The sequence below is a fragment of the Acanthisitta chloris genome, unplaced genomic scaffold, assembly GCF_000695815.1.
Source record: "Acanthisitta chloris isolate BGI_N310 unplaced genomic scaffold, ASM69581v1 scaffold29421, whole genome shotgun sequence".
NCBI lineage: Eukaryota > Metazoa > Chordata > Aves > Passeriformes > Acanthisittidae > Acanthisitta > Acanthisitta chloris.
Genome location: NW_008658112.1, coordinates 3106 through 13745, shown reverse-complemented (window position 1 = coordinate 13745; position 10640 = coordinate 3106). Strand labels below are relative to the sequence as shown.

The window sequence follows — 10640 nt, the reverse complement described above, 5'->3', positions numbered from 1 at the left end:
CTTAAGTTTAGTTTTAGTAGCTTAAGTTTAGTTTATTTAGTTCAGTAGCTTAAGTTATTTAGTTTCATCATGCCTGGACTTAAACGTAATAATATCCTGTGACCAATGCACTGTATCTTTGAGGAGTAGTTACAAATTATGTTTAGGGGTATAACTTCGTGTTTAGTGTAACCAGAAATCACTAATGTAACAGTAATACACCATTTATGTATCACAGAGTTTGTGTGTGGCTCTGAGCATCTCAAACTTGAGAAAACTTAATGCTGTGTCTGACACTTGAAAGTAAAATTTTAATTCTCTCATGAATTATTAGAATACAGTAGGATTTTCCTGAAACATATTGCAAACATTAGTAGTGTGAATTGTATTGATAATGCAGCAATGTCTTCTGGCAGGATTTGTGCAGATAGCTGACATACAAATACAATGTGTGCAACTTTTGAACCAGAATTGTTTAATACTGAAAAGTGTATGTCAGTGTGTATCTTAAGAAGATTTTCATTTCACTTCGTTTTCCTTTTGCAGAGTGACAAAACCAAGGCAAGCAACTGAAGATGTCATCCTATCTGGCTCAGGAGCTTCACCTTGCTCGAAGACATGCAGAGATGTAAGTAGTTGTGCCCTGCCTGGCAGCACTTTGTGTTGTGGTCCAGCGAGACCTCCCTCCCTGCCCGTGGCCCTCCGTGCCAGTGAATCCGAGCTCGGCGCAGCACGGTGGTGTTTCAGCAAGGGGCTGGAGTTCCAGGAGGTGGCACTCTTCCTTCAGGAACTATTGGAATTAGCATCCCTGCCTGCCGCTGAGGGTATTTAGGTTGATGAGGTTTTCGACTTGCGATGGTGGTACTGGTTTAAGATCTCCATTGTTAACCTCCTGTCAGCGTTGAATTCCTGTTTGGGGAAGGTAATTGGATTCTCTCACTCAACGCCTCAATTACAGAATTGCTTCTTTGTTGCCCTATAAACTCAGATTGTGAAGCAAACACAGTAATGATTCAGAAAAATCTGCTTTTCTTGTACGTGCCAATGAGCAAATGTAGTACTGATCAAGTCACCCCAACCCACCCTGTCGTTCCTGTTCTGGGAGATTCAGTGTTTCTAAGCACCTTGGCATATGAGGACTGCTGGTTGCAGCATTATAGCTTCATACCAGCACAGCAGGTGATGCCTGCCTGTACCTTTTCCCTCCCCCAGCACACCCACCCTGCAGCCTGCTTAATTAGCCCCATAGTTTTGAGAAAACTGGGTAAGGTAAAAAGGTTATTTTCTAGCTCCTGAGCAAAATGTTCTACCCACTTAGCAAAATGTTTTCCTTTGTAGACTGTCTCAGAGATCAGAGCTGCTACAGCAGATGGAGACTTATCTAGGAGACAAAAAGACTAAAAAGACATGGCAAACTCAAGCAGCTGATGCAGCTCATAAAAGGAATGCAGCACTTTTAAATGTAAGTTTCTGCAACCACCAGGAACCTCATTGAAATGTCATGGCTATGTAGCCTAGATAATTAAATAAAAAGTGTTTGCTCTATAGTTGTCATTTGAATTCTCCTCTTTACAGTTCCCTGTTCTGGAACTCGACCAAAAACTATTAAATGACAAGTCTTTATTATCTGATGGCATCACTACCTATTTCCTGTGCCCTTCTTGTAAGAGCCTCGTGGTGGCAGCTGCTACTATATATTTAATTTTTATTTAAAGTATGTGTAGAGATGTAACACATGTTATTACATGTCTGCTGAGAGAACTCAGGAGTCTGACAGGACTCAGCCCCTCTACCTTTGATGCAAGGCACAGGGGTATGTTTGGAAATGGGCTGACCAGGCTACAGAGCTTTTGGTCCAGGGTAGGACCTGCTCTCCCACTGTGGTTGTGTGAAGTCATGGAAGAGGTTTTCAGTTTGATGTTTTTCTTCAAAGAGGTGTAGAGTGACTTCAGGAACCTTAGTTGCAAGTCTGCAAAGCAGTGTTTGGTGTTTCTGGCTCTTCCCAGTGGTGACACCATTAACAGTGTTCATAGCTGTTCTACAGACCTGTTGTCACATTTAGTTCCTTGGTAAATTCAGCAGACATTGGGGAATGGGCAGTTAAAAAGATCTAGGTTTGATGGCAGGGTATGGAATGCTAAAAAACCTCTTCTGGAACCCTTAGCTTAGGCATCTGAGTTTGAAGAGATGCACTTGACCACTGACATGATGCATTTGAAGCATGTCTGTTGGTTGTTCAGGAAACAGCAGAAAAACTGAATCTCCTGTGCATTTTCTTTAAATTCCTACTTATTAAGGGTCCATATTTCATGTATTGTGTTTATTGGGAAATAAGTTTTACTCTAGACAATTACAAGACTAATTTAGGTCACTGAATATTTTTTGTTTCTTTGTGCAGAGCTTGGTTCAGATTTAAAATGTTCAGATTTTGGGTGGGTATAATTCCATTGCTGGCCCTGTTTGTATTTAAATGGAAGTTGTGTTTAGGGAGGGGCAGACAAGGCAGAAGAGTTAGTCAGGGAAGCCTTCTTGACTATTCTGTGACAAGGAACATTGTCCAACTTGGAGTGGTAAACTGGTGCATTCTGGGCTGGGGCAGTCAGCCCCCTGTATTGGGTATGGATAAGTGTAGGAGCTTCAGTGGGGAGAAGTGGAGGGTTTGGTTATTTTTCCCATAGCTCCTGCTCCATCAATTTAGTAACTTCAGCCATTACAATTCCCATTTTCCACATGCATTTTAGATTAGATTTTTGCTTCATAAATACAGGGATTTATAACTTATTTATATTTTATAAATTCACTTTCAGTTTACATATGCAGCAAACACAAGAAGTGCAGAGTATATTTCTCTTATTGTGTCGGAAATGTTAACAATAGCTCAGACATATACAGAGTGTAAATATTTCTGCAGTTAAACAGATATTTACCATCTTCTGTCACATCCTCAAAATTGTTCCTTTCAAGTGTCAGAAATGTTGCTGTTTGTACAGAAAAAAAAGCAAAAACATATGTATCAAAACAAATTCTGTTGCAGGATAAAGTAGCATAAATCAGTTTAAATCTATTAATTTGATAGTAGTTTTAACAAGCATGCACTCCTGCAGATGCTTTTTGATAACAGAAGAAAACAGGAAAAAAAAATCTATGCAGCATAATATATGAGAAGCTTGAAAACGAGACTGATTAATGTGCCAGCTTCAGAATATTGTTCCTGATACCAGGCACTGTACATTTCACAGTTACCATGTGGAGAGTTGTTGATTTGGCCTACTCAAAAATACATGGACATGACGAAGTGTTATTTCTTTATTTGCATTTCTGGTTTTCTGCGTGTAAGCAAAATCAGTTGTTTTCAGTAATAGATCGTTAGCAAAAGGCATTTTTCTGTGTCTGTGCTGGTTGATATTTATGCACAGGAAAGATTTCAAAATGAATTTATATTCTAATCAGTAGAAAGCAAGGAACCAAACATTTTTAATTGATATTTTAACATTATAAGCACTTGTTCATCATTTGAACATAATTATCAGAGTATTTTCCTTGATGTCTTTAGATGGAGACTGCAGATTAGGGAAATCTGTATCATTTGGTGCTTATATAATGTTGTCGTAATAAAAGCAGAAATTAGACTAGTATTTGTAATCTAATTTATGACATTTGTTTCTCAGTGATATTTCTTGTGTTTAGAAATATGTATTACTGTGCAACAGCTTGTAACATGAAATAGAAAAGAAAGAATATGCTATATAGTAATTAGTATTGGGAAGGTAATTTAGAACAAATTTGCTTTCCTTCCCAGGCATGTAATTCCAGAATTATTTCAGTGGGATGCTGCCAGACTGATATCAAGATAAGTGACAGCTGAATTTGGTCCCCTAAAAGCAATGCGTGTGTCACGCGTTCCATTTCACCTCTGGGGAAGGGTCTTGAATTGTTTTTGTTCCAGTCCTTGTGGTTTTAGGGGAAGCACTGTAAGATGCTCTCTTTTTTTTTCAGTACTGTGACATCTTAGATTTGCTGCTTTTTTTTCCCCAAAGAAGTTTATACTGCTGATGTATGTATTTTTATATTGATGACAGGGATTTATTTTTCATACAGAGCTTACCAGTTGTGTAGACACACAAGAAGTGCCATCTAATCTTTGACTAGTTCCAGTTATTTTCTAAAGCATACTACACCTTCCAGCAAAAATTTCTTTCACTGTCTGTCATTAAATCAGTATTCTGAATGACAATAGACTGCACAACAGACAAACTGGAGTGAGCAACGAAAAGACATGTCCAATATCTAGGCTATGCCAAAGTGACCTTCTCTGCTAAACATATATGCACAACTGCTCTCTCCTTTCGTGCCTGAAAGACACTCATTTCCTGTCACCACAAACATTCCAGTGACTTGGCTGAGTGTATGAAGAAATAAGGATTGATATTCTTCCTACCTGTTAAAATTCCTACAGGAATTAGGAGGAAGGAATCAGAAAGGAGGAAAATCCTATGGAAGAATATGAAGTGAACATTATTGAGTGATCCTTTTCTCAGTATGGTGATAACTTCTCCAGACTTTGCCTGAGCCATACTGATAGGAGCTTCATTTAGTGCTGTTTGTGGTGTATCTGTTCTGAGTATGTTCAACAGAGAAATTCCTTCCTTAAATTACTTAAATCTGTGTTGGCCTCTTGTTATTTTGACATCATGATTTCAGTTGGCTTCTGTCATTGCTCATGTTTCCCCTCTATTCCCTGTTAGTCTTTTCTCACCTGAAAAGGGGCAGACACTTCCTACTTCGGAGGATTTGGGTAAATCTGAGACTTAGTTTGCTTTTTCTCAGACGTTCTTTAGCTTTCTACAACAGTATGGATTTTGCTGTAGGAAAGGGAGAACAGTCTTGCTTGGATTAGGTTTGTAACTATGTGCAAGAGAATACAGTCATACTGTAAAAGAAATTCATGTAATCAAATAAGATGAACACTGTAAATTGAATGAACTGACTGTCCGTGTCATTAAGTTGAACTTAATCTAACAGTAAGGTTCTTTTTCTGCTTTTATTAATCATCCTCTACTGAATTTGAGTCATATTTTCCAATCTAAACTTGAGTTGAGCACTGTTTACTTACTGATGTGCTCAGACTGGCTATTATTCAACAGAGTAATCATGTTTGGTCTCTCTTGTGGATATGCTCCTCCAGAATCTCACTCTTCTTTTCCGCAGCAGTGGTGGTGAATATTTGGGAAGTCCCTTTGGGGAATTTCCTCTCTCATTTAGTTTTTCTGTTGTACTCTTCACACCCGCTCTCTGCTCCCAACTCTGCCATCTGCTATACTTTCTTTCCCCCTCCACTCTGTTCAGCTTTGGCTTCTTCACACCCCACTCCCACGTCCCTTTCTGTCTCTCTTCATCTGCCCACCACTCAATCTCTTCAATGTTTGGGTATGGAACTAAGCCCACAAGAACGGGTCAGAACTTTGAAGGGGGAGGGCGGTTACTTTGGGGGCATGCTTTGATTTGTTTGTTGCTGTTTATTTTTTTTTGGTTGTTTCTGTTTTAAAATATGTATTTAGGCCTTTTTGAATCCAGCACACATCCGCTGGACAAGCAGAAACCCAAATACCAATTCTAATTTTTTTTTTTTTTTTTTGAGAAAGCTATGTGAGGTGCATTGTCATCCAAGTTTGTCTGGTGAACAGCTTGCTGCAGCTCTACATTTTTGTGCACATGTTATGCATGCATATTAGCAAGTCATCTTTGTCTTGAGAAGTAAAGATCTTGCACATAATTTGCCTGGTTACTTTGCAGTGCAGTAGCTAGAATACATACTTCAGTCTTCATGCAGCACAGGAGAAGACGTTCTGTTCCCCTCTATTTCCTGAAGTTGTATAGACTAGAATTTAACTAATTTCCCCTGGTGTCCAGAGAGAATAACAGTGTTTGCAGCAACAGCTTTATGTGGTCCTGAAATATACTCTTATGTCCAAAAGGTACAGCAAACATATTTAGCAACTGTGGGATGCTAGTCTAACTAGTGCAAGTTTGATTTGTGAATGTCTGAACAAAGATTTGAACTTGTGTCATTATTTGAATGCTGTTTAGCTGTAATGTGTTTGTTTAGTTAGTTTAAATGTCTTCATGTGCGTATGCATTTTTCTTTTAAAATTCCCAGTGCTTGTTTTAAAAATCTACTTTGCCTGTGTTTTAGGATCTAGAAGCAGCAGAAAAAAAGCTGCAAGAAAGAGAATATTTACTTCCACATCCCGATACTGTTAAGTTAGAAGTAAGTCCTAGAACTCTGTCTTTTCATTTGCTGTTTACCAAATATTTTGCTTTTTTTTCCCCCCTGCAGCATGTTCTTAAAGTGAAAATAATTGATTTTAAAATCCAGTGACTGGTATAGCCAAAGGCCTGTGTACTGTGTAGCAAGCTGAACCTAAATTCTGGGGCAAGGTCCCTAGATTCTGGAGCATTCTGATGGAAATATTTAGCAGCTTTCAGATCTATACAAACTTCTATTTAAAAATGAAGTCAAATGTAAAATATTAACATTGTGAGTATCAGAAGATTACTGTTTATTACATCAGAGCTATTTAGTTTGTTTTATATGGTCATCCCGTTCTCAGTTTGCCATACATTGTCATCTTTACATTTCAGGGTCAACAGTTTATCAGCCTGAACAGAGAAAATTTCACTTCTCAGTTATTTTATGTTTGTATGGGAGCTAATGAATCGTATCGCTGCAGCAGGAACACTCGAGTTTTACTTCTCGACCTGTAGCCCCTAAAACATTACTTAAAGATAAAAATTCGGAGCAGATTCCCACTTGTGTTTGTTGCCCCAGTGGTTTGTGGGCTCAGTGTTGTGTGGTGGCTCAGTTCCCACAGGCACAGAGTGTCCCACGCTGGTTTGTGTGCCGGGGCACTGTCAGAGAGGGGAAAGGCACAGGTTTTAGCGCTGTCAGCTGTGAAAAGAGTTATATTGTACCTCAGCTTCACACCTGCTGGGCAAGTGTTGTCATGCTTAGGCTATTACTTAAATGGGAGGCATCACTTCATGTTCTGGTTACTGTTGGAAGTTTTTTATCTGTCATTGCATTTTGTAAATAGCCTGCTGTGGCTGTGACAGGGGCACACTGAGTATACTCCCTCACTGGCTTTTTTACTATTCTTATTTTTAGGCAAAACGGTACTTTTTTTTTTTCCCCTGGATACCTGAGCATCTTGACTGATGCTAAGAAAGATGCCAAGCTACTAATATTGAACTGATTTTCACTGCATTCAGAAGTAGTTTTTAGACTCATCAAGGACTTTTGAGGCACTTCTGGAGTTGTTTGGGTCAGTTTTGGGCTCCATCTCCCTGTATCCCATGTTAGGTGTTAGCTGCTCGTGACATTTAGACCTGAGTCTGCACCACTTGGAGAATGCAGAGGGATAGCTCATGGCTGCAGGATGTGTGCACTCTGCAGCAGTGGTTACATTTTAGAGAGAACAGAGTTACTATTTGAAGGAGAAGATTCTTATTTCAGCTTTTTTTGTTTTTTCTACTTCTAGAGAAGAGTTCTATAAATAGCAGAAAAAGAAAACTTTCTTTCATGGTACAAAATTCTTGTGCATGCTTTGTTCCAAAACACTTCTGAGCATATTTCACTCAGCCATATATGTGTCTGTATTAATATACTTTGAAAGTTATGGCTATAATGGATCCCCAGCTTGCTAAGTCGGAGTAGTTTTGTGTGACAGCACATATGCTTGTCAGAAAAGATTCTTTGAGTAAATCTGTTGAAGAAAATATTTTTGTAAATCTGCAAGAGCCATAGTTATATCTGAGTTACATGTGAGGATCAAAATGATTAGCCAGGAATCTAATACTCTGCAGGGAGATGTTCAGTTTTGTGCTACACTTCTGCATTAGATACTCAAGTAAATCAAAAACCTTCACTACATATGTACCATAACTGTTCTCTACTACAGAATTACTTTTTTCTGAATGGACATCAGTGGCTAAAAATGCTTAGATTGATGGATGGATTAAAGTGTTGGCTTAATGCAGTTCTTTTATCACATTGTTTTGTGGAAAAAGATGATACATGGCCCTTAAAATTTTCCTGAAAATCAACGAAGTTATTCTTACGATACCAGTACAAAAATCCAATACCAATACATAAAATATAAGTTAAATTTATGACTCAGAGGCACAGTGTAATGGAGGAGGAAGGGTTAGATGATCCACAGTGGTTTTCCTAGACCACAGTCTAAGCATACAGTGGTTTTGCTTGTATAATTGTGGTCCAAGTACTGGAGAGAATTATTTTGTCAGTGAGTTATCAGATATTTTGAACTACATTACTGCAGACCTTTCCAGGACAATCAGTTTACATTGGTAAGTGTGCACTTTTCATTTCTAACATTGAACAGGGCCTTTTTTCCACTTCAAAATTAAATTCCACATACTAAAATATAAAATCTGCTCTGGGAAAATTATATTATCGTGGAAAATAGTTTATTGAAGGTGCTGTGAGGTTCCAAACTGCTCAGTTGCTTACCACAAGAGGGCACATTCAGTCACTGCACAGTTCATGCTGCAGCATGAAATCTTTCCAGGCTGATATTTTGTATCATACAAGAGATCTGAAATTTTGTGTGTGAGTACATTGTTCTTCTCTGAATTGCTCATAAAGTAAGATTTAATAATGCATTGCATATCTATATTATTTTGACCAGGCTGACACAGATTTTGAAATTAAGTTTATTTTTTCTTATATCTTTCTCAGACTCTCTATTGGGCATCAATAAAAGAATCTCTTCCCAAGTGGAAACAGTTTCTTTTAGGAAGAGCAGAAGTTCCTATTGGCTTTAAGAAAATGAAAGCTACAAAGCAGAACATAAACTACCCAGAAGAAGGTTCACAAAAATAAACATCCTAGTTTCATTTTGTTTTGTAATTTATGGCTTGAACAGAGATATCCAGATCTGGCAACAGAAGATCAAACCATTAAATTGAAGTGTAAATAATTTATATGAAAATTAACTGTATTGGATAATTTCCTTCCATTGTCGCATTGTGTACAGTTCCTTATTTTTATTTTGTATTAGAGAAGGACTCCTCAAACAGGCTTTGAGAACCAAGAGTGAGAAACTCTGGTGTACAGATTTCCACCGAGGCAATTGATTTTTCAGTATGAGAAGAGTTTTAGGTTATTTTTAATCCTCTGCTTTTGCATACAAGTGCGATAAGTAAAGACAGATTCTTGCATTATCTTTCTTCACTTCAGTCATCTGTGCTGAATGCCTCTTCGTGGATGAGGGAGAAAGGAGGAAGTTATGGTTAGCAGGAAAGGCTTACTGTGTACTTCAGACAGTAGCCTTGCTTTAGTGCCAGGAATCTGTGTTAGAACTTTCATGACAGCAGTTGTAGAAGGAACAACCTTGAATTTCCACGTCTTGTTTTCTCTGATTTTTGTCATTGCCACTTTCATCACTTCTACACCTCACTCCAGTATCCACTGCTGCTTTTCCCAACCTCCTTCTGCCTGCATTGAATTTCCTGTGTAATGGGTGGGTAAACATCTCCAGGGCTTTTTGCTACTTCTAGGCTGCTCTTAATGCTCTTTTCTTTCTGTTGATGTAATCTGCAAGTGTAAACTTTTTCATAGACATGAAAAGTTGGAAAGAAGGAAACTGAAAGGTAGCTGGCAGTGGCTGTCCAGGAACAAAGCACATATAGAAGTTGAGGAGATATTATTTTCACTTTCAGCCCTTGAACAGCTCCTCAGCTTCCTCCTACAGAGGAGCAATATCACTGAGTTTTTATTGTGCAGTGGGTCAACTTGATATGAAAAATTCACTGGTACAGAACTTCTAAGAGTATCAGTTCAGTGGAAGATCCATCCAGGTGTGTGATGTGGTCTGCAGAAATTTAATCCTTCCTAATTAAAGGAAGCCTAGAAAATATTTATTTTTTTATTATTAAAAACCTGAACTTGAGTCAATATATTGTTAAAATTGAATCTCCTATGCAGCAACATACTTCTACCCCTGACCTGGAAGTAGGAGAAAAAAATTTATCTCTCCCTGTGTCTAAGGATATGAAAATGTACTGATTGTATATTTTGCTAGGATACTAGTTAACTGGTCTATGCATCAACATGCTACAGAGCTATTAAAATAAAATATACGTAGCATGAAAAATCAGCAACACAATAAAATCACAACTTCAGCTGCAATATAAAATTGTATGTTTTGCACGGAAATATTAAGAGTTGATTTAAAACTTTTTCTATTGAAGTGTCCATTAAACTGATAAGTTTTTACAGAAACTGCCATCTTAGAATTATCCTGTTGAGTGGGTGTTGGTGTTTGTAACAATAACGTTGTTTTCATAATATGTGATGGCAGATTAGCACGCTTCTCTGCAGTGTTGTTAACAGTTGTAATTAAGGAATAAACAGTAAAGGGTGTCAGTCCGATGACAATTTCATCTATAGTGTCACAATACAAAATGTCACAAAATATTAGAACTGTTATATAACTACAAAAATATCAAATTAGGCTTTCATCTTACAAGCAGAGAGTTTAAAAAAAAAAAAACCTGGCATAGAGACTATTGCAATTTTATACCTACTCAGTGTTCTGTCACAAAGACAACTTGGTAATATTTTCTTCTGTAAGCTCACA

At 37.9% G+C, this 10640-nt stretch overlaps 1 protein-coding gene across 1 annotated transcript; it reads left to right on the top strand.

Annotated features, from left to right (window-relative positions):
• Positions 1-545: 545 nt before the first annotated feature.
• LOC103811996 (chromosome unknown open reading frame, human C3orf14) lies at positions 546-9222 on the top strand. The gene is made up of 4 exons (XM_009085003.1): positions 546-607; positions 1318-1441; positions 6173-6247; positions 8738-9222. Exons 1-4 carry the CDS (start codon positions 555-557, stop codon positions 8879-8881), a joined length of 396 nt encoding a protein of 131 aa, XP_009083251.1. The 5' UTR covers positions 546-554; the 3' UTR covers positions 8882-9222.
• Positions 9223-10640: the final 1418 nt, after the last annotated feature.

Coding starts and splice junctions, on each gene's coding strand:
- LOC103811996 (XM_009085003.1), top strand. CDS start 555: ATGTCATCCTATCTGGCTCAGGAGCTTCACCTTGCTCGAAGACATGCA. Junction 608..1,317: donor GCTCGAAGACATGCAGAGAT/GTAAGTAGTTGT, acceptor TTTCCTTTGTAG/ACTGTCTCAGAGATCAGAGC. Junction 1,442..6,172: donor GGAATGCAGCACTTTTAAAT/GTAAGTTTCTGC, acceptor CCTGTGTTTTAG/GATCTAGAAGCAGCAGAAAA.